The following is a 23,461-nucleotide window of genomic DNA, read 5'->3' on the forward strand; positions in this document are numbered from 1 at the left end:
ACAATTTTGCACATTGCGTACTTTCAAGATCTTGCTTGGGATGACGTTGCAGGCAGCAATCGGCAGCTCCACGTGGGAAACCTTAACAAAACAGGGTTGATTTAGATGAAATATAAGGAAGAAATTCTGTGCTCTGAGGGTGGCACGATGCTGGCACGGGCTGCCCAGAGCAGCTGTGGGTGCCCCATCCCTGGCAGTGCCCAGGGCCCTGCTGGACGGGGCTGGGGGATGCTGGGAGGGGTCCCTGCCTGTGGCAGGGGGTTGGAACCGATGGTCTTTAAGGTCCCTTCTGACCCAAACCATTATGATTCTATGAAATAACACCCAGAAGCACTCACACTGGAGCCCAAGCACACTATGGTGGAAGCACACTGAGCCCAGCCTGCAGGCCCTTGGAGAAGCGACTGTTTCATCGTGTGCAGCACAAGGCGGTCACACCATCGACAAACGAGAATTTGAGCGCTTCGAACCACCACGGCGGCAAAGCCCCCCGACCAATTCACACACAACCGGGGGTCTCAGCCTCTCTTCTCTTCCCATCTCGTGCCCCAACCTGAGGCTTCATTCACACCAAGGCTTTGTGCTTCAACCCGAGCTGCATTTGCACCGGATCAAAACAGCACTGGTTAAAACATTTCTTGCAACGCACTGACTCCAGCGTTTGACATTTATACCCACACATCACCTTCTAACCACGCAGAGGTGCAGACAGTCTGAAGGGAGCTGCAAACTAATTAAAATCTTCCCAGTGGCCACACTGGAGATGAGCCAGAGCAGTTTTCTTGCAAACCAAAGAGTAAGGAGCCTGATAAATGGGCTAAATAAGTTCCAGCCATGCAGACCTTCACGTGCCAGCGATGGAGCTCGATGGCAGGAGCCCCCAGTTATCGCTCAACCAGCAAAACTAGTCCTCTGTGCTTCTGTTCAGGGTCTTTCCCCAGGGAAACCTTTGAGATATCTATCTAAAACATCACCATTGGGATAATATTCTTACTACTGCTTGAGAAGCCATTTTACCGTGTCTGCTATACCTCAGCAGCTGGCAAAAGGGAGTATTTTCGAGAGCAGGCTAGGAAACCAAAGACTCTCAGTTGACACCACTTCTCCCTGTCCTCCTGAAATTCACCCCAAACCACTTGTCTTACAGAGGGGAGGTCCTTGCACGCTCTCTCATCAGATCTGGCTTGGAGCAGGGAAAGTGCTTTACACTCACATACAGCCACGACCACTGCAAAGGTATTTATTCACTGGAGCAGGTGGAAGCACTCAGAAGCCAGGAGATTGATGTAGACTTCTGGAGAGATAAAGCCCACAAGCCCTCTCACGGTGGCATACCCAGGCTCCCAGCTGGAGGAGGTCACATTACTCAACACGCTCACATCCACCTCTGCTCCTAATGGAAATGCAGCGAGATCCTATTAAGGCTTCATAGCTGGAGATGCTGCAGCTAGAGACAGCAGCGAGGTTTTGCTTTGGAGGTCTGAAGTCAGAGCGCAGCCCAGAGAGCCTGACGCTCCTCCTCCCTGCCAGTGAAATCCTTAAAAGTTGCACTGAGATTTCTTTTCCCTACTGCTTTTGAGCACCCTCTGCACACAGGAGCACCCACCCTTCATCCTCCATCTCACCTCTGCTCCGTGCCACCCTAACCAGAGATGGCCTGGGTGCAGAGCTGCTCCTCATCCCTCCCTCTTCCCTTCCACCAAGCTCCCTGTCCTGAAGGGTTTTCCCAGTACACTTGACCCGGCTCTCAAGTGTCATCGGTATATGCCTCTTCGGCACCGCAAGCCTGCCAGACCGGCCTCCAAGAGCCATTCAGAGCCAAGCCTTGCATTATAGGATAATGCTGATACCTTTACGTAGCCTGTTTCCTTGCTCCTGCTTCTTAATGATGTCTAATTCCATTACCATCCAAGACATGAACGCACCGTGCATCTAGTAAAAACACCTGCCAGCCCAACGCAATCTGCAGAGGAGCGCAAGGGATCAAACAGGGAACACCTGGAAAACCAGCCAAGCCAGGAAGGATCCCGGACAAATATAGGTCTCCAAGGAGTATCTTTAGATTAGCAGGCCGCTCTGCCCCCACCGAGACCCCAGGATTTACCTAAATAGCTCCCTTCATCACAAGCAGCCCAGGGTTCATCGCTATTTTAAGCCAGCACCCTGCCCTACTTCCTAAGGAACAGCCTGCCTTCTCCTGCCCATGCAACCGAACGAGCACCAAACACGTTACAGCTAGAGGAGACAGATTCTTCTCAACTCTTCCCTCTTTTATGAAATGAAAAATAGCGTTTCGGCACGGTACCTAGCTAACCCAGGCTTAACTGCTATAGAACGGGCTTTCCAAGCAGCCGGCACGACCTCAAACAGGGAAACTGGGATTAACCTTTCAGAGGCTGACGGCTGGATAGCAGGGAAACAGAAAAAAACCCCACCACATTTAAAACAGGGGGCTCCAGAGGGGCACGACCTTCCCTCCCCTCCGCCCCACCTCCAGCACCGACCCGAAGCCCCTGGCGTGATTCCTAGAGAGAAATAAATAAATAAATAAATAAATAAATAAATAAATAAATAAATAAATAAAAAAGACAGCCCACTGTGCTCTCCCTGGTGCCTTAATGCAGTTTTCTAACCAGGTTTTAGTAGCCAAGGCTAGCACTGGGGTCTAGGTTTTGCCACCAGCAGTGGCATTTCTGTGAATCAGCCTGGCAGCAGAGCATCGCCATTTCACGCACAAAACCAGGGGGCCGCCGGCCCTGTCTGTGGCAGACAAGGGCTACATGAAGCCTATTAGAGCCGAACAGCTTGCACCACCCTAAGATGTTTGCAGAAGTGCCGCTTCGCACTGCATTTGACTTCTGATTCATTTTTGGATGAAGTGCCGCATGATCTGGCAAAATCAGCACCGATTCCGTAACACCCGGTCTCAGCGCAGCCAGAAACCTGCCCCTTTTGCTAGCACACCCCACTTACAAATAACAAAGCATCTTTTCTGCAAGAAAGACCCCCAAAATACCAGGTTCCCATGTAATTCGGAGAGATCTTAAGGGGTTCATGCCTTAAGGGCTGTCTACACTCAGGACCTTCTTGAGCTCTGTCCAGACAAGTGGCTGTATTATGACACAACTTGCTTTTTAGAGATCCCACCACCACATCTTGACTCTGGTGGTATTTGCACTTTTCCTCTGGCACGCCTGAGGTCTGAGAGCATGCACCTTGGCCTTTACCTCCATTTGTAGCCATTTTCACAGCTCCTTCCTCCCTCCATCCCTCCCCCCACCCCTCCAAGTACTCTTTATTAGCTACAAAATCGCAACACTAAACAAACCCAACCAACTAAAACATTACCAAAGACAAGCATGAAACAGGCGGCAACCACAGCGATGGTACTACGCATTTCTTTTCAACAGCCACCATTTCCCTTGTATTGCAGATTTGCCCAAGCCTTCCTTTGCTTTGCAGGCCATCATAAAGCTATTTTGACTTTTATATCAGTGCATGCTCTGTTATAAAAATTCTCTGCAGCTCCCAACCTGCCATGACTGGAGGAAGCCCAATGCTCTAACCACCCAACTGCATTTCAAGAGCAGGAGTTTTCTATTAAAAACAAGGTAGGAAGAAAGCCACCACGCACTTCTCATACACCGAAAGCATCTTCAGCCAGTGAGACGAACTAGCACACCCTCTGAACCCTATCCACCCGGCAGCAGCGCAGGGGAAGCTCTCCAAAGCCTCTGAAGATGGCATTTATTGATCTGATGCTGGTTTTTTGGCTCCCCAGAGGCACGGCTTCTGTTGAAGGCACCGGGAGCCTCGCTGAACAAATCCCATGGGATTGGGCTCCATGCGTCTAGCAGCAACTCTGCCACGCTACAAAGGCAGGGGTTGACCACGTGGAGAGAAGGGGAGCAGCTCACTGGGCATTTTCTGCTCCAGCATGACTTCACCCAAGCTGAACAGGCAGGTGGTGTGAGGCACTGCTGCGGTAAGCGTGCTCAGATTGCCCTGCCACTCCGTCATTCCCAAAACCCTCGGTTCAAGTATTGAACAGACGATCTACAACGTATCTGGGAGGTTCACGCCACTAATCAGCCAGCCAAGATGTAAAAGAGCATCACGTCAGGGGTCCCACATCCCCCCATACACACCTTAAACGTCTTCCAGCTGGAAAAATACAAACAAGAAATGCAGAAAGGTGCCTGAAGAAGCCAAAGGGCTTATGAGAGGGCAGCAAAGCACAAACTTGATAAACCCACTTGCTTACAGGACACCTTTAGCTACACCGTCTCAGCACTGGTTCCAGCTTTACCACCACTGCACAATTCCCCAGTATCAACACACTGATGGTGGCTCAGTCTGCCTAACTGGAGAAAAGCAGAAACCTAACGGTCCTTCATAAAACACAGCACAGGCACTATTGAACAGCACGTGAATTAGGCACGTCACCGGCTAGCAACAGACACACAACGGCTGCCAAAAAAAAAAAGAGGGCACCAGATCCTAGCTGCTCCTTGTTCACCAGCTTTCTCACACTGCAACGCTTTAATAACACACACGTATAGAAAAATCGCTCTCGGTTGGCTGCTCAGGCTCAGCCAGATGTTGAAATACCGATACCCTGGGGTTTTTTTAAAAGAATTTTTCACCAATGCCAACTGCAAACACGGTGAGCTGGGTTGCCTTCCACCATTCAGCCATCCTCACGTGTCTTTGGAAAGGATCCTCACAGCACGCAGCCGCGCTCACCGCTGCCGTCGCGTCCCCGAGGATGTCACACCTTGCGGGCGTGACTCGCTGGAGGCGGAATGAAGCAGGATCACTTCTGTGCAGCAAAAAGCTCTGCAGGTTTGTGTGCACGGGGTCCGGGAGGGGGAAAGCACCCACCACGCCTGGGTCCTGAGCTCCAACACCCAACCTACATGCATCAGGGGGACTGCAGCAGCCCAAGGCGTCGCACACACCTGCCTGCATCATGTGTGTTTCCACCAGTTTCCATCAGGATCCACCAGTTAATTCCAGCCTGTCCTTCGGGCTAACGCAGGTAACCGGACCCAGCTAACCACTCAGATTTCCAGCATAACCACCCCAAGCGCTCTCAGGAGAGCGCCAAGTTTGAACGTTAATGATCTCGGTTAGCATCAGTTTGCTGCTACAACTGGGCTACTAAAAAGCAATTCTTGACGTACCCCAGAATTAGAGATTTTAATAATGAAGCTACCCGAGCACAAGCTTAAGCACAAAACCGAGGCAAATGGAAACACTGTACTTCTCCTGACTAAACATAATTATAGTTAACATTTCTGCAGGGCTCTAGAGATGTAAATATATAGGTTAAACATAGTTAAAATTCTCCATCCTACTTAATTGTAGGCACTATTGAACAAAATTAGCTTTTATCTTCAGGTTTAAATTATTAATAACCACGAACAATGTCACCACCTTTAAACAATAACCACAGCCACAGAATCAAATACTCCTCCCCAGACTTCCAGAGGCACTCAAATGAGCATCCCCAGCGTACCTGGGGGAAATCAAATGCTCTCCGTGACAAGTTCCCCTGGCTCTCGGAGCACGAGAGCGCGCGGAGCGAGCAGGCTGCAGCCAACGCCACCAGCCTCCACCCCACCTGGCTACGGACTAATTACCAAAATTAACGGCGGCCACCCGGATACGGCAGGGTTGTCAAGCCCCCGAGCGGCGTTGGTAAGGTTGGCAGGATTGCTGGTAGGGTTTTCCCAGGATCTGGAAGCCCCAGCAGCAGGGACAGCGCGTCGGTACGGACGGCTCAGCTGAATCATAATGGCTGCATTGACATTACCTTCCCCGAACAAGGCCAACCTAAACACACGCAGCTGCCTGGGATTTAGCAGGAGATTTACGGTTTGCACCGGCCACGCGGGCTGCCTGCAGACCTATAAATCACCAAGCCACACGCGCCCGCTCTGGGGAAGACCCCGGGTCCCCCAAATCCATGAGCTTTCCAGCCTTACGCCGAAAGCAACCCATAAAAAGCACCCGCGGGCAGCACAGAGCTAACCAAGCCCGGGGGGCCTCAAAGTCCAGGCTGCCACCCTAGTCCACTTTCCCTTCATTTGAGGCCACGGTTATTAACATCGAAACATGTGACCGGCCACATGACAGGCTAAAAAAAAAAAAAATAAAAATAAAAAAATAAATAAATCATCACTTGGATCCATCCAGAGGAGACGGTAGAGATGGCAGCATGCATCTATCTGGTGGGGGCACCTCTGTATCCGTATTTTGTAATCGTTCCTGGGAAACCGCTGCTTTCATCAGCCGGCTCGGGGCAGCGCGACTGCCTGCAAGGCTCCAAGCCATCCGGGCAAGAAGCTTTAATAACCGGGCGATTGTATAACTTTGACAGCCGGGTGCCCCTCGGCTACAGCGGTGGGTGCCGAGCAAAAGTTTAAGCAAGCGAAGGCGCGCAGTGGATGTCCCCCGCTGCGTGGGGATGATAATGGCACTAGATCAATTAGGGCAGCGAAATGTACATCACACGAGCCTCCTCCTAATCCAGGAGTTTCTCAGCTAACGTATTTCTCTCCTCGTTAGCTGCTTGGGTGTCTTCTGCTCTTTCAAAAATAGTACCTACTATAACGGGTCCTGAAGAGGGGGCCAGCTGGCACCCGCCTCGGGGCATCGAAAGAGCGAACAGGGCTTTGGGGGAGGCAAGACACAGGCAGGGAGCTGCTGGGAGAAGGGCAGGGTGGGCTCCCCCCCCGCCCCAAAATAAACCCTCACGGATACATGCAAAGCAAAGCCAGGCTCCCCCCCCGCCCCCCGACTCCTTCCACCCAAAGCACCCCAGGCTGGGGGGTGAGGACCTCATGGGTGTGAGGGAGCAGCATCCCTGCCTCTGTCGCCCCCCTCTCCCCCCCAAGCCCACCGCCCCCGCCCTCCTGCAGGTGCTGGGCTCTCCGCAGGATGGGTTTCCCCCCCCCCCCCCATGGCGGGGATGCCCCCCCCCCCCAGCCCCGCCATCACCTGCAGGCTGCAGCCTCCTGCTCCCTGCGTGTCCGCAGCCCCGTGGGGCCGGGGGTGGGGGGCTGGGGTGGGGGGCTGGGGTGGAGGGGGTCCCCCAGCGCATCACCCCCCTCTCAGCAGGATTCCCCCTCCCCTCCCTGCACCCCCCCACCCTTGCTCTGCACCTGCCTGAGGACCTGCAGCACAGAAAGGAGGAGGCTGGCAGGATTGCTCAGCCTCACAAAGCAGGGGTGCACCCCCCCCCCCCAAAAACCCTGCCCCCCCCACCTGCCCTCACAGCAGGTGCCACCCCCGGCTCCCCTTAAAACACAGCCATGCCCCCCAAGGCAAAAGATGCCCCCCAACCCCTCCTACCACACAAGGGGCGCCCCCCCCCAAGGCTCCCCCCAAGGCGCGGCGCCCCCTCAGCACAGCCCCCCCCGCCGGTCCAGCCCCCCCCCAAGGGCTCCCTCAGCCCGGGGAACCCCCCCGCGGGGTGTGTCCCCCCAGCGCGCCCCCCGCGCAGACAGGGGGCGCCCTCGCCGCCCCCGGCCCCTCACCCTTGACGATGCGCTCGGTGGTCGGCAGCTTGTTGTGGCCGCGCCCGGACATGGTGCCGGCCGCCGCAGCCGGGCCCGGCTCCCGGCCTCCCCCTCAAGGCGAGGGGGCGCAGCGGGGTGCTCCCGGCGTACGGAGCGGGCCCCGCTGGACGGGCTGGGTGATCCGCTGGCTGCCCCGGTGGCGGCGGCGGCTCCGCTGCCGCACCCCCCCCCCCCCCGGCCCGCCGCCACCACCACCACCACCACCACCGCCACCACCACACCGCCCTCCTCCCTCTCTGTGTGTGTCCGTCCGTCTGTGTGTGTGTGTGTGTCTGTGCGTGTGCGTCCCCCGCGCGCGCGGCCACCGCGCACGCGCCGCCCCGCCCCGCCCCGCCGCGCACGCGCCTCAGCCCGCCGGGGGAGCGGGGCGGCGTCACGTGGGCGCCCGGCGTCACGTGGGCGCTCCCAGCCCCTTCCTGCCGCCATCTTGGCAGGGGCAGAGGTTGTTGCTAGGAGACGCGGGGGGGGGGGCGGGGGCAACATGGCGGGAGGCCTGTGTGGAGAAGGGTGCTATGCGCATCACCCTCTGCCTTCCCGGTCTGGTTCAGGGCCAGAAGAGGAAGCGGGGGAAGCCATACCACATAGCAATAAACCTCCGCTGCGCCCTTCTGCTAGAATGTGGTTGGGAAAAGCGTGCGCCCGGCATGCAGCTCGCGGTGCGTTGGGGCGCGGAGGCGTGCGTTAACGCTCCCACTGCAAAGAGCACTGATACGGAGAAATAGTGCAAAACAGGGACAATAAACATCGATTGTGGTGGTATACGTCCGCTCAAGGAGTGTAGGTATGGTGATTGGTCACACAACCATACAGTTTTAAGGAAATACCTACTCTTCTTCCTCTAACAAAGGGGCTATTTATAAAAAGGATGAGAAACATTCCAATGTTGTCTAGAGATCTCCTCGCTAAAGAAAACCAGATGATCGACAGGGACATGAATTAGCCGCAAACTGAGAGTAGATGGGTTTAGGTAACAAATATGTATAGGCGTTAATTGAATATTCATTTGTTTTATTGTATAAATATGAGATGGTTCGTCACTTCAGGCACGCACGCTTGTGGTGGAGCGATCCCCCGTGAATCTGCGTGCAATAAACATACCTACTTTGTAACTTTCGAGTTACAGAGTTTAATTCCATACGTCAGCACGAAGGGCTTGAGCTTGCCTGAGGGTGACCCCAGCCAGCACGGCCTGCTGGGTTTAGCCTTTTCACTGAGGTGGGTAACAAACTTTGCAGGTATTCACCAAAACATGCAGATGTTGCAGCAAAATCAAGAGGCCACCCGAAGCCAAGATGCACAGGCCGGTAGCACTGCTGCCTGACAGCCGGCCTGGAAGCGCCGAGGAGAGAAAGCATGTCAGATGCATGCTGCGACCTTTCTTCCTTAATAGAGCATTTATTTTTAAAAAATGCCGCAGACTTTCAAGATTTGTTTTCTCGAGCCACAACAGGGTTTCTAAAAATTGTGCTTGCTGCTTGGAGCTGGAAGCTTGACGGTAATCGTATATAAAAAGGCAAAGAAAGCAAAGCAGAAAAGCAAAGTATGCTTTTCCTTTTTTTTTTTTTTTTTTTTTGGCATGCAGGGTGGAGATGCAAGGACACAAATAACGCTGCTCTGAGTGAGGCTCCCTCGTGTGATCTGGAGAGGAATACAGCATCCCACAGCCTCGGTCTAAAACCTCAGCTTCCCTCCAGCCAAACGTCAATGCTTGGAAATACATTTTAAAAAAAAAAAAAAAAAATTAACAAGGGTTTTTCGACTCTTAAAGGCGACTCCTGGAGCTCTGTGCAAGGCGGGCAGGCGGGGGAGGGAGGGGGGGGCTGTCAGTACCGTCTTCTGTCAGGCGCGCCGCACTGCACAGCCCTGGAAATTGGGGCTGGAAAAACGGGATTGCATCACCCAGCCCTTCCAGCCTGGCTCAAACCCTTCCCCTTGGAAAAATCCTGAAGCAGCAGAGCTCCCACCCCTTCACACCCCAACCAGCTCTGGCCACGGGGAGGTTTCTGCTGCTGGAGCACGCCTGCGACCCTCCGTCATTACAGAATATATTTTATTTATGGAATTTTACAAATAACTTTACAATTCACATGACATAAGTTATGTTCTTTGTTTCAACGCGTATCTCTTACAACACCTGAGTTACTGAAATACTGAGATGGAACTTGAGCTTTGAACTGGACACAGGAGGGGAAACATGGATGAAAATCCGTAACAAGCTCAATTTGGGTTGCTTTCCCTCCTCGTCCTCCTGCCTGCCCCATCCCTTCCCCGAAGGCGGGTACCAGCCTGCCCGAGCCAGGGACAGCAGCTCTCTCCCACTGCTCCTTCAGCAGAGGGAGGGTCCCTCTCTGCGAGGAGCCTTGTTTCTCCGAGGGGCTTCACCCCCAAATTTCTGGGTTGCAGATTTCTCAAAGTCAACTCAGTTAGCAAGAAACAGGGTTAAACTCGAAACGAGAAGACAACGGACTCATGATACCCACCATGTGCTGGGGGGGCCTGTACCGGCTCCCAGGAAGCCAAGAGTTGGTCCTTGCCACACTTCCAGCTCTTGGGGACGCAGAGGACCTCCCAGGCACAGCCTGCAAATGCCTCACGGTCCCCAGGGGACAAATGACATGATTTCCCCTGCCCTTCACCTCCAACGCAGAGGCTTTTCCATCCGCCTGCACCGCTGAACTGCTCCTGCCAGCCCCGACTTGGCCCTGGCAGCGCTACGGCTGCCCTCTGCCCCGTGGACAGCCGCCAGCGACACGGTGTTTTCCAAATGCTTCCTTGAGAGAGAAGAGAGAGGGCACATATGCCATTCAAAGGACTCAATTTTTCCACATCAAGTCGGACGGGGCTGGCTGCAGCTCTCTCAAGCGGGGGAAGAGCGTTTCTGATACCACTCTCCTCCCAACTACTGAGAAATTAGCAGCAACCTAAAGCACGGGTAATGACTGCGAGGTGCTGCAGAGGTGGCTGGGTGCCCGAGCCAGGACAGACCATGCTGCTCCGAGGCGGCTCTGTCCCAGGGAGCAGCCGCAGAAGGAAAAGTGATTTACAACGACTGTCCGCACGAACAAGAGACGCTGCACGGGAAAAAGCAGAGCCCCGCTCTCCTTGAAGGCATCACCAACGGCAGCAAGCGGCCCGAAGACCATGTGGTACCTCTGGGTTGGAGAGTGCTCCCAAGAAGGCTCCCTGCTCCTCGACATGCTGAGATTTAACTTTCTGGGTGCAGGACAAAGCCAACAGCCTCCTGGGTGCCAAGGGGACAATGCCTGCCCTAGCCAAAGCCACCGAGAGCAGAAGTGCCAATCCAGGAGGATACCGGCAGTGCCACATCTCAACAGGCAGAGACCGAGGGACCCAGTGACAACTGTCAGGAGCCTAAGAGGAACATCATCCAGCTGGTACCTAAGGCAAATTAGGAACTACAGTGAGGTACTAGCAGCCAGCAATCAAACCAGGGTACAACGCTGCCGGATGGTGCTGAGCCTGCCCCAGGCTGTGCCGAGGACTGAGGTCCCTCGTTTCTCTTGCGATGGGCAGGAAGAACACCCAGCACACCCTCTGCTTTGCTTTCCAACAAGGGTGGAAGGCGTGGGGAGCCTCAGCTTCAGCCCCCAGTGGCGAGCAGCACCGAGCCGAGGTGGCAGGATGGCTGTCACCCCGTCACACACCGTCACGGCCACCTGCACAGGCAGGGAGTGAAGGAAAACACCCAGCGACAAGCCATCCCTGGCACGCACGCCAAAGCACTTCCCAAAGCCACCGGCACCCACTGCTTCATCCCAATCCAGCGCCAGCGCCACCAGGGTAAGCTGCCTGAATTGGCTCCCGTTTACCAGCATGGCCACAAACCCCCCCACCGCCAGGTGCAGGATAAGGCTTGGGGGGAGAAGAGGTGCAAGGGAACCTCAAGCAACACAGGTGGGGCGGGCAACATTATCAATATGATAATAAGTCAATTCACCTAGTGAATCTGGGGAAAGCCAGCCCAGAAGCAGAGCCGTGAAGTGCCTGTAACACCCTTCTCTGACTACTCCCTAAGGCTGGAAACACACAACCTAAAGAGGTTCACAGTCTATTATTTTTTTTTCTTTAAAAAAAACCAAAAAACAACCCACACCCCACCACCACCCTACCCTAAACCTCAGCAACTCAGCAGCATCAGTGTTTAAAAACCGGCGTCCCTTCTCAGGTGCCCAGGGTGAGCTTGGTCACAGCCTAAGGGCCGATCCCCTGGGCTGAGGAGCCTGTGGGTGGGCAGGGGCTCACCGTCCGGCTCTGCCCTTGCCCCACGTTGCCCTCATGCCCTTCTCGCCAGCGTTGCCATGTGGCTGCCCTCACAGGAGAAGGTTGGGGGCTTTTCCCCCCACCATACAGCAGCAGGGACCTAAGGGAGGTAAGGGCATCCTGCTAGCCTTCTCCCAGCCACTGCCCCACGCCAGCCTGTGTGTCAGTCCGACCCGCATGAGGCGTGGTTTGGTGTCCTCTGCTCCAAGCGCTGACACCCAGAATGTGCTTTTTAGAAAAAAAATAAACCAAAACCCTCTTCACCCTGCTGCTTCTCCCAGGGCATCGTTCAGGCTGACAAGGCAGAACAGGAGCAAAACCAGACGTGGCTCCAGAGACACGCTTCTGAAGTCAGCAGGGGTGATGCTCAAATCGTGAGTTGTGCTCCCCGAGCCTCCTCTTCCTCAGCAGCCCTCCATGCTTGGAGAGCACAGCTCTGAGGACTGGCTGGTAGGTAACTCTCCGAGAAGGGTCTGTCCCAGTCTGTCCCCATCACGCACCCCCTGCAAAGGGGTCAGGAGAGCGTCACATCCCATCGCACCGCTCCGAGCGCAAGGAGGGGAGCAACACGGCTAGAGGAGCTCCTGTCTCCTAACTCCATCCTTCCCAGGAGATGTGAGGAGGGAAGGGATATGACACTGGAAAAAGATCCTCTGGTCAGTTCGGTCCTACGGGAAAGGGGATTAAGTTCCCCTCAGCCTTAAACCAAAATAAAATTAAGTCTGTGGAATAGCTTTAAAAGCAATGCCTCTTCTGTAGTGTGATGTCAGTGCCCGCGAAGGTACCGTCATATGCTTGCAGCAGAAAAAGAAAAGAAAAAAGAAAAAAAAAAATGCCCCTTCCCCCCAAAAAAAAAGAATGGAAAAACGGGAACATGGCTGCGAGCTGGGCTGGTCCTACCCTATCTGGATCTGGCCAGAGTACATGGTGAGCAGCACCATGATGGTGAACCCTGTCAGCAGCCCTGCGTTCTGGATGGCGAAGGTGATCAGCGTGCTGCCGTTCTGCTCGTCCTCCTGGCTGACCTCATTCATTTCGGGGAACTGCGGGGGAAGAGAAAGCGATGGCAGGGCTCAGCAACAGGAGCGGCTCTGTCCTTCCCCGCTACTTCCCACCTTGTGCCACTATCCCGGCAAATATTCACCACCCATCCCAGGGCTCTCAGCCAGGTCACCGCGCCACCAGCCCAGGAGGCAAAGCAAAGCGGAGATGAACACCGGCCACTACAGACAGCACTCGCATCTGCCAGGGGGACAGAGCAAACGTCCCCCTGCGCTCTCCATGCCTGCCTTGCCTCCAAGCTGAGGGCAAGCCAGAGCTCTTCCTAGCCAGGCCAAAAAAAAAAAAAAAAAAAAAAAAAAAAACCAACAAAACAAAAACCTGGCAAGGTCCTGACCGCACACCCGGCAGCCCCCTGGGCTCAGCACTTACCATGTCAGCCAGCGCTATGTACAGAAACATCCCTCCAGCCAGAGCGAAGATCCAGTTGGCAGAGAAGTGGCTGCCAGCCACGATGCCAAAGGCCAAGCCCACGTAGCAGCAGCAGGCGGAGATGAAGTTGAAGAAGAGCGCTTGGCGGATGGTCATCCCGGCGTTCAGCAGGATAACGAAGTCCCCTGGGGGAGAAGAGGATGGGGAGGATGAGGAGGGAGGGGGCTGTCACTGGGCAGGCAGCAGCATCGGGCCAGCGCCGAGGTGCTTGTGTTCAGCGCTTGTTTTTGCCCAAGGTCAAGCGTGGGCTCCCCGTGCCCGCTGGAGCCGGGCGCTGACCACACCAGCTGCCTGCCAGCGCCTGGCCCTGCCTGCGCATAAATTTCAGACATTCAAACCCAAACCGCTGCCTGCCTCCCCCCTCCCAAACCAACGAGGTGTTGGGTTTTTTCTTCAGATGTCTCCATCTAAATTTAAATCTCAGACATCATATTACCTCGTTATTTTTAGAGCGGCGATTACTCAGTGTAGCTTACAGCCTTGCCTTGCCTTCCCCCCGCCCCCCCCCCCCCGCATCATTACTTTGTTTATTCCACCCCACATTTGCCTTTCTCTTGAGAAAAAACAGATAGGACGAGGAAAGCGGCAGGGTTAGCATTAAAGAGGGACAAGTTCTTTCTTGCTTTCCCCGAGGACTCACGTACCCAGCTCGTGTGGGAACTCCTCACAGAGGATGGCCACAGAGGTGCTGATCCCTTGGAAGACGGAGACGGTAAAGGAAGCCCCGATGGCCAACCCGTCGATGAAGTTGTGGAGGCCGTCGCTGAGGGTGATCATCCACGCCAGCGTGCCGATGTCGGAGTACCGCACCTCCTTCAGCCAGTAACACGCGCTCTGGGAGGCCTGCAGGTCCTGCCACAGCACCCCAGCTCAGCACCCAGACAGTCTGGGGGCATCACTGCTTCTTCCGCCGGTCAGGGGAACCCACCCTTCCACGCATTAAATCCACAAAAGGCTTGACCCGAGCCGTTCGCTTCCCACCACCCACAGAGGACAGAGGAGGGAGGTGAAATGGGCTTCAAAACTGCTCTTCTTCACTGACAGGCAAGTCAGTTTTTGTTTTCCCACGTGCCCGCCCGCAACCCCACAGGACGAGGTACTAACCTGGACAGACAGGGAGCCCACCACAACCTTCTCATCACCAGACGGGGTCTTGCACTCCAGCTCGCTGGTTATGTGTGGGATCATGTGGTCCAGGTCCCCGTTCTGCAGCTTCTCAGTGATGCCCTCCTCCTGGTCCTTCTTGGATGGCAGAGCCTCAGGGCCGTAGTGGCTGTGCCCATGGTGATGCTGCAGGACAGGGGGATTCACGGGTGTCAGCTGCCCCGCCATTTCTGCCATTCGCCCCCCGGCCCCCCAGCAGCCCCAGCTCAGCCTCACCTGGTCCTTCTGCTTTAGGAGCATCTTCAGGACCTTCTCTGTGAAGAAGAAGAGGTAGAAGCCTCCAAACACCACAGCGGATTTGGAAACGTAATAATCTTCTTGAGGGTTGAACCCAAACGCCTGCAGGCAACAGGGGACAAGTGACAGGCCTGAGGAGCAGTCTCTGGTAGCATGCCTGTCTGCCTCTGCCCTGGCACCTCTGGGGCAACATCGGTGCTTTCTAACCTCTCTCTAAGCAGCAGCTGCTTTGGGGACAAGCTCAGAAGATGCCTTCATGCACCTTTAATCTCCCTCAGTCCCCCAGCTGAGCCAGCTGTGCCCCAAGGCATTGGATCCACCACCCTGCACTGGAGCAGGGATGCTAAAAGCAGGCTTAGAAAGCCTTCGCTGTCTCAGCACAAAGGCCATCTGCCCTTAGGGCTGGAAAAGGCAATAAAATAGCGCTCCTCTGCTTGAAGCAGACCGGAGGTCTCCCTGGAGCAATTCCCTTCCAAAGAGGGGTGAAATGCCAGCTCCAACTGCAGCCCCGATGGGCTTCCAGCCTCCCTACCTCGCTCTCGGCTCCCCTCCGACGCCGCCTTCCCCTTCTCCAGCCAGCGAGCGCCCAGAGAGAAACAGCCCCCGAGAGAGAGAAAAGGACAGACCCAACGGTCCTCACCCTACCTCGGGAATGAGCTGGAAGAGGGCGTTGGAGTAGAGAGTTCCAATCGCCAGAGCTATGAAGTAGAGGAGCAGCCGCTTGTAAAAGGTCTTCTTCATGAAGGGCACCACACTGGCTCCCACCAGCGAGCAGAGGGAGATGACGGTGACGCAGAGGAAACCGTAACCCCAGACTGCGGCGTGCGTGCCAAACCCACCCCGGGGGAATCGGACGAGGGGAGGTTGTCGGAGGGAAAGGAGATCAACGTGGGGAAGCAGAGGGAGGGGAAGAAATCCACACCAAAAGGAAAGAGAGAGGAGGGAGGGAGAAGGGGGGAGAGAAGAGGACATTCATTAGTGATTTCTTGTTCATCTGGCAGTGGTTCAAGAGCGGTGAACCTGGTGCTGAGTGGCTCTGGATATGGCTCTTTGGGAAGGGTTGGAGGGACAGCCCGCTGCGGGGCTCACACAAACTGGGAGAGCAGCCCTCCCTGGGAGCAGGCAGCTCTCTTGGTGCTGGGCTGGAGCTCAGTTTTGGCAGCCAGGCTGTTTCAGAGCCAGCACCCCAGCTCTGCTCCCTGAGCCCCGCAGGACATCAGGCTGCCATTCCAGTGCCACAGAGCGCCGAGGTCCCCCGAGCATCTCTCATACGCTCCATCCTCGTCCTGCAGCCCGGAGAGATGCGGCCGGTCCCCGCAAGCCATGCTGGGATGCTCCGACTGACGGCGAGGGTGGAGCGTACGTAAGGCATTTCAATTCCTGGCAGATCAGGAAATATAGGCGCTTGGTTTTTACGTTTGGCAAATAAAAGTCACAGTTCTGGAGCTGAAAAGGAGCCTGGAAAAAAAACATCCCTCCCCCACCACGGATGAGGTGTTTGCTGCCTGATGGCAAAGCAGGCAACACCGGAGAGGGGCAAAACTCAGAGGGAAGGTTGCACCTTAAACACTGGATTTTAAGGCTGGATGCGCCGGAGCTGGGATCCAGCTCATCATCTACCCAGGAGCCACAAGCGTTCTGCAAAGCCACCTGGACCAGGGAACCGAGGAGGCACACGTGTTTTGAAAACGTCCAATCTGAGAGCGTGTGGGTGTATTTATTCAACTCCGGAACTGTGCAATTACAACACAATTAATTTGCGATATATCGGTCGGTCCCATCAGAGCACCAGGAAACCTCGTGTAAGCCTAGACCCTTGCAGGAACATCAGCCTTGTAAATCAGGGGGGGGAAAAAAAGGCAATTAAAACATTTGTAAAAGGTGGATGACTCAAGAGGAAACTGGTGCTTCTCTGGGCTGTTACACCGATACTTCCTCTGCCTCGCAGTTCTTTCCATCCAGCTCATGCCAGTGCCACATCTCAGCGGCCTCAGAGCACATCCCTCCAAGGGATAAACGCCCTTGCAAAGCAGACACAGCCCCCAGGGCAGGAGCAAACAGCTTCTCCCAGCACCTTCCCAGACTTCAGACCTAACCAGCAGCACTGCAAGGACCCAGCAGGGCTGGAGGACACCTCCTCCCCGCACTGCCTGTGCACTCGAGAGGGTTTCCTGGTGCTCAAGAGGGGCGAGAAAAGCCCTGCAGAGCCCCTGAGACAAGCCCTCAGCCTCGGGTGGTGGAGGGGTCGGTACGATTCGGCAGGGTGGAGGCAGAGAGGGTGCCTGGAGAGCTGCCCTCGGAGATGGGAGAGAGGCAGGGACTTTCTACCGCACCTCTGGGATGAGCTGGAAGAGCGCGTTAGAGAGCAGCGTGCCGATGGAGAGCGCGATGAAAAACGTGAGGACCCGGCTGAAAAAGGCCTTCTCGGTACACGGTACGATGAAGACTCCGAGCAGGGAGGCCACGTTAATCATTGACACACTGAGAAAACCAAAGCCCCACACTGCGGAACGAGAAGAAACGAGGGCCAGACATTACCGAGGCTCTCGGCGCGGGGAGACGGGGAGGACCCCGAGACCCTGGATTCGGGCAGGTGGAAGAGGCTGGCTCCGGGTCTATGCCCCCACGCCGGGGCCGGCCTCGCGGCACCGGAGTGTCTCTCCCAGCGCTCTGGATGCTTCAACTACAACAAAAACCGTCATTTTTGTTGCAGGGCAGGTGGAAACGAAACCACCAGGTTCCTTGGAAGAGCCAGCCCCAGCCCCACGGCCTGGGAGAAGCCAGTGCTGTGCTCAGGACAGCTGATCCAAGACCTTGAGCATCGTCAGGACCTGGATGCATGGAAGCTCATTTAGCATCCGCTGGTGGCTGGAGGCCTGCAGGTCCCTAAACGTGCCAAGTCACCCTCTCGCACCCACGAGAGCTCGCAGGAAGGTGCCCCCTTTACCCAGCTATCCCGGCGAGCCATGCCAGGCACAGCCCTGACCCGCGATGTGTGTAACTGGGGGGCAAAACCATGCTGCGAGCCCACAGCACAAAGTACGCCGAGGAAAACCCGTCAGGACTCCCTGCCGCTGCAGGCAAGCTGCCTCCTTTTGTCTCTGCCAGACCGCCTGTGTCCCAGAGCGGAGAACGGGAACTGGCTGTCCCGCAGGTCCCGGGGTGCCTCATGCCCCGAGCTCCGTGCCCAGGGACGGGCAGCGCTCATGCCCCCCCAGTTCCCCACTTACCTTCGGCCGAGCTGGGTCTGCTCTCCTCCGTCTGCTCGTTTTCCTCATTTTCCAGGTTCTCAGAGGCGCACGCCCTCGACTCCAGCTGCTGCAGGATGGTGGGGCAAAACTCCTTGAACTCGCTGTGCCCCACGGCGGAGCCCTCGCTCAGGTTGTGGATGGCAAAAAGCTCGACGGAGCTGAAGCACTGCGGAAGGGAAGACACAGGCACGTGCCTTGAGACTCCCGCAGCAACATGAGGAGGCTCTGGGGGTCTGCAGAGCCCCTGCCTTACCCGGGAGAGGTTCACATGCTGCTGCGGCGGCTGGGAGACGTTGGCGTGCCCCACTCCCACGTCCAGGCGGTTCAGCAGGGCCTTGAGCTGCTTCAGGCTCAGGGTTTCGCTCTCACCGTACCGCTGGAGGAGATCCTGCAGGAAGGAGGCTGCGGAGAGCGCCGGTCCCACGGCATCCCTGCCTGCCCAGACCCGTGGGCAGGGGAGAAGGCAGAGCAGCACGAGCAGGCAGCAGCCCCGGGAGTCTGTGCTGGGGGTCATGGTGTCTCAGGGATGCTGGAAGAGAAGCCAGGCGCTGCCGTTAGCTTCAGCATCCACAGCAGCTCTGACCACTGCTCTTCCACCCACGTCTCCATCAGGAGAGGGCAGGTTTCTTCCCCAGAGAGCCCCAGGCCCAGGAGGGACACAGCTTTGCGCAGAGCTGGGAGCACCCAGATCCCGAGGGGGGGACTCGGCACCTTCCCACAAGATCAGCTCCTTCTCCACCCTGAGCCAAACACCCGGCACCACCTCCCCAAGCGCCCCGCTCCCCCGGCTCACCCTAGCCGTGTGCCGAGGGGTGGGGGGCTGCCGGAACACGGCTCCCGGGGGCTCTCCAGCTCTGCAGCGCCTCGGGATCCCTGGGGAAGAGCAGCCAGTGGTCGGAAAGCAGGCAGCAGTGTGCAGGCAGGGCTGCAACGGGGATCCCAACGCGTGCCTCTGCCAGCGGCACAGCCGGCAAACCCCAGCAGCAAATACCAGCGCCAGCACCGAACCCAGCTCTCCGCGGGGCGAGGGAGTCACGCACCAGCCCCCCCCCCCCCGCTAATGCCACGTTGGGTCCCCCTCATACCACGGAGGCTGGGACACGCACCCCTCAGGGACCTCTACCCACCCACGCTGGCGTTCGGAGAACACGGGAGCCCAGGGGCCAGAGGTGGCATTTTCATTAGGTTATATTTTAACTACGATAATTACAACGAACCGGTCCTTCCCAGCCACAACTGTAGATGCCTTTAGAGTATTTGCCTAGAATCAATCCTTGCCCTCTCCGCTCCTTTCATATAAGCCGAGAATCAATAAAAGTGGGGTGGTGGAGACCGGGGGAGCTGGGGTTCACCTGCCAGCACATGTTGGGGGCAAAGGAAGGGGCTCAGAGAGAGGGCGGGTGGCCAGGCACGACCTGCACGTCCACCCTGGGCACCACCCAAGAGGCTGGAGCGGGGCCCAGGCTGCCTTCCTGGAAAAGCTTCACGGAAAGGTGGATGGTGAATTTGGGATTCACAAGGACAAGCAGAAGATAAGTCGCTACCCACTGCTTCCATGCACCCGGCTGCCATCCTGTTCCCAGCCCGGGGCTCCGCTTCTCTCCCAGGGGTTTGGGCACACGCTGCCTCGTGGTTTCCTCTTCCCAGAGGCTCCTTCGGGGTTTGCAGCCCCGGGATGGTTCCTGTCCCATTGCGCACGGGGCCCCATCCAGCCCAGTCTGCCCTGGCACAGGACCTGCCACCCCAGCCAAGCCATGCTCCCGCCGGCCACTCCGGCATCGCGCCACAATCAGCCTGTGCTGACGGTTTGCAGATTTCGGTCTCCTCCAAAAACAAGCCCAAGACATTTTTGAAGCCCGGCCAAACAATTGTTCTGAAAATAACCTGGGGCCGGGTTTGCAAGGCACGGGGCAGCAAGGCCAAGCACGGCGGGACCCCGTTTCCCCTCCAGGACACCCACATTCCCGCAGGTTTTACAAGCTTACCACCACTTTGCGAGCTTTGCTCTCCAGGAGAGCGCGCAGGCCTGGGAGGTTTTAGCTACCTCCTGCCAGAGCTTAGCTCGGATGCTTTGGCTTAACCCCTCTCCTCCCAAAATGGGGGGGGGGGACACACCTCATCTGGGGAGGTGCTGGCAACACCCTGCTCGGTGGGGGTACCCGAAGGACCTCTGCCTCTTCAGCACCCCCACAGCGAGAGCTGGACACCTTCCCCTGCCTCCCCCCTACCAGACCAGTCCTCCCTGGGCAGTGCCCCGTGGTCGCAGCCACCAGCCCAGGTGGCCACGTGGGACATCTGGGTGGCTGGTGACTCCCACAAGGTACACAAGCGCTGGCACACAGCCTACGGTGGCAAAGGCCTGTCCCAGTGGCAACCGTACCCCAGGATGGGGATGTTGGGTGCCTTTCCCTCTCCGTGCCGGCTGAGCGCTCCCCATGTCCCTCGCCTTGTTGGGAGCCACCCTGCCCAGAACACACCGATTATCACCGACCCGTGCCACGGCACGCAGCCCTCTCCAGTGCCGAAATCGCCCCTGGGGTTTCTCCCAAAAACCGGGCTGAGCCAGGTGCACCCAGGGTGGAAAACCGGACCTCAACTTTTACCCAGCTGCCAAACAAAAGGCAGGAAGCGGTTTGCAGGCAGAGCCGGGCAGGGGTTGGAATTGTACGGGCTCGCTGAGGGTTTAGGGCAGAAACAAGGTGGAGGAGCTGCCCCTTGGGAAAAGAAGGGCTCCAAGTGGAAAAATCCCGGGGGTTTCTGACCCCCTGAACATCACAGGGAGCCCAAGGCAAGGCAGGAGGGTGCCAAACACACCCAAACGCCCGCAACCGGGGGGCAAAGGGGAGCTGCAGCAAACACCCCGGGCACACAAAGCCCTGCTGTGGTCTCTCCATCACTGCTGCCAGCCGAGCGTGACCCCGCACCCCCGCCAAAGCCCCCCGGCCTCCTGCCCACTACCTTCAAGGGCGTCCTCTTGCCGGCCACGGGACCTGCTCCTGGGGCCCCGAGAGCCGTGGTGCCGCGCACAGCCCAGCGCCTGACCTACTTTATCGCTCGCTGCCGCGCTGGGACAGGGCACAGGGAACAGACCTCTGCCACAGGAAGGGGATGCCCGGGCGGGCATCCCACGGGACGTGCCCTGGAGCGATGCCCAGCCGTATCGAGCGCGTAAAGGAGCTGCCCCGGCCAGGCAAAGCCCCCCTTCTTTCCCATCTTCCTTGGGTTGACTTCCCAGAGCTCATCGATCCCGGCTGCAAACCACCCCCCACCCCCCTCCAACCGGGAAGGTGACACCGGGAACAAGGAATGCTGGCAAAGCTGAGCACACGACCTCGGCGACGTCAGCCCCGCGCCAGACGCTTCCCGAAATCCCATGCATGGACAGCTCGGTGTCGCAAACCTGGAGGGGGGAGGAAAAACCCCAAAACCTCACCGGTCTGCCCCCCACCTCCTCCCGGGCGGTTTGCAGCCAGAGATCCCGACCTCCTGCCCGAGCAAAAGCCGCTCCACGTGTCTGGCAGCGCAGGCAGGAGCTGCCCGCTGGCAGGGAGAGTTTCCATGCCCTGGGGCACGTTGGCACCCGGGGGGACAACGACTACGACGACGACGACACAGCAGCATCCCCGCTCCCCCTGCCTGGCTCCAGTTCCTTGTCCTTTAATTTCCCCGACCCCCCTGCCCACAGGCCCTGGTGCAGGCAGGTGGGCAGCAAAACCAGCTACCAGGAGCTTCCCCGGCTATTCCACCCCACACAGCCCCCCAAGTCCTGTCCTGGGACCCCCTGCGTGACCTGCCTGCTGCTGCTCCCCCCAGCCCTGCCCCATCCAGACACCAGTCCCCATCCCACGGCTGCTCCCCAGCCCCTTTGCCACCTGCCCCAGCCCTGCCTGGACCCACAGCGAGTCCTGGTGGTGCCAGACCCCACAGCTAGGTCTCCCACCCCACAGTCCACCGTTGCCTGCACCCTCACTTGGTCCCAGGCCCCACAGGCAGGCCCAAAGCGAGCCCCATAGCTGCCCTCAGGCCTTAGGACCGGTCCTAGACGCCGTCCTGGACCCCAGAAGCCGGTCCCGGGCCCCACAGCCGGTCCCTGCATCCTTCCCTGCATCCCTCCCTGCATCCGCATCCCAGAGCTCGGGGCCCGCCCCGGCCCGGTCCCCCGCGGTGCCCCGGCCCCGTAGCCGGTTCCCGGCCCGCTCCCCACCCCGGCCCATCCCGGCCCATCCCGGCCCTACCTCCCGCTCCCGCTCCCGCCGCCGCCCGGGCCGCCCGGTCCCGGCCGCGCAGGGCGCACGCTCGGCCGGCGGCACGGGGAGCGCTCCCATTGGCCGGCGGCACCCCTGGCCCCGCCCCCGCCTTGGCCCCGCCCCCACGCTGTGCAGCGCCGGGCACCGCGTCCGCCGCGTGGCACGGCCGGGGGGGCACCGGGCACCCCACGGACCCCCCACACCCCCTGGGGGCATCGGGCACCCCACGGACACCCCACCCCTGGGGGCACCGGGCACCCCACGGACACCCCCCACCCCCTGGGGGCATCGGGCACCCCACGGACCCCCCACCCCTGGGGGCACCGGGCACCCCACGGACACCCCCCACCCCCTGGGGGCATCGGGCACCCCACGGACCCCCCACACCCCCTGGGGGCATCGGGCACCCCACGGACCCCCCACCCCTGGGGTCACCGGGCACCCCACGGACACCCCTTGGGGACATGGGACACCCCACGGACTCACACACACACACCCCGGGGGCACAGGGCACCCCACAGACCCCCCAGATCCCTCGAGGGGACACAGGGCACCCCACAGACACCCCCCAAGCACCCCCTGGGGGCATAGGGTACACCACGGACCCCCCAAACACCAACTGGGGGCATGGAGCACCCCACAGACCCCCCCAGGGGACATGGGATACCCCACAGAGTCCCCCAAGCACCCCCTGGGGGCATAGGGTACACCACAGACGCCCCCAAACACCCTCTGGGGGCACAAGGTACCCCATGAACCCCCCCAAACACCCCTTGGGGGCACCCCCCAGACCTCTCCCAGGTGGACCCCGTGGCCACTTCTCATGGGGTACAGGGTGCTGCACAGCCAGCCCCCCCCCCCCCCGCCAAGGACCCTGTGTGGGCATGGGGCACCCCAGAGACCCCACCCGAGGGGACACCCACGCCGGGAACCCTCCTGGAAGGGACCCAAGGGGCTCCAGGGGTGGGGGGCTGAGCCCGCCAGCCAAGGGCTGTCCCACTTCTCGTGGTGCCAAGGAGCTAGGAAGGACAAGGCAGCCTTTCTCCGCGCTGGCAGCAGCGATGGCGCGATATAAAACGCCGGCTGGTGGGAGGCCAGGCACACCGGGAGCCCAGCCGGGTGCCCCAAGCCCCCCCACTTTGGCCCCAGCACCCCTCCAGCCGCTTGGGGCCAAACACCCATCGGGGCTGGGCCAAGGCTGCCA

The 23,461-nt window shown here is 58.3% G+C and overlaps 2 protein-coding genes across 12 annotated transcripts in view; both read right to left on the bottom strand.

Moving 5' to 3' along the window:
• The window catches only part of PPP3CC (protein phosphatase 3 catalytic subunit gamma), a 37,827-nt gene extending 30,066 nt beyond the window's left edge, over positions 1–7,761 (bottom strand). For 2 of the 4 annotated variants that reach the window (XM_037371665.1, XM_037371663.1), the window contains exon 1: positions 7,545–7,761. In XM_037371665.1, coding sequence (XP_037227562.1) covers positions 7,545–7,596 — 52 coding nt within the window. In that variant the 5' untranslated portion in view covers positions 7,597–7,761. The remainder of the gene's footprint in view (positions 1–7,544) is intronic. The other 2 variants (XM_037371666.1, XM_037371664.1) reach the window with 1 other exon arrangement.
• Positions 7,762–9,619: 1,858 nt separating this feature from the next.
• On the bottom strand, positions 9,620–22,281 carry SLC39A14 (solute carrier family 39 member 14). 8 transcript variants are annotated; one of them, XM_037371484.1, is made up of 11 exons: positions 21,342–21,759; positions 19,228–20,472; positions 18,804–18,883; positions 18,264–18,539; positions 17,990–18,176; positions 17,093–17,262; positions 14,739–14,861; positions 14,463–14,648; positions 14,003–14,210; positions 13,299–13,483; positions 9,620–12,910 (listed from the first exon to the last, which is right to left on the bottom strand). In XM_037371484.1, the coding sequence occupies exons 4-11, from the start codon at positions 18,522–18,524 to the stop codon at positions 12,764–12,766; spliced, it is 1,467 nt and encodes a 488-aa protein (XP_037227381.1). In that variant the 5' UTR covers positions 18,525–18,539; positions 18,804–18,883; positions 19,228–20,472; positions 21,342–21,759; the 3' UTR covers positions 9,620–12,763. The 8 variants fall into 8 exon arrangements, with proteins under 8 accessions (XP_037227381.1, XP_037227383.1, XP_037227388.1 ...); XM_037371486.1 differs by lacking the exon at positions 21,342–21,759 and having other exon boundaries at positions 19,228–19,362; positions 19,996–20,949; XM_037371491.1 differs by lacking the exons at positions 18,804–18,883; positions 19,228–20,472; positions 21,342–21,759 and adding exons at positions 22,203–22,206; positions 22,246–22,279 and having other exon boundaries at positions 18,264–18,541.
• Positions 22,282–23,461: the final 1,180 nt, after the last annotated feature.

The sequence above is a fragment of the Falco rusticolus genome, chromosome 20 (assembly GCF_015220075.1).
Source record: "Falco rusticolus isolate bFalRus1 chromosome 20, bFalRus1.pri, whole genome shotgun sequence".
NCBI classification, from domain to species: Eukaryota; Metazoa; Chordata; class Aves; order Falconiformes; family Falconidae; genus Falco; species Falco rusticolus.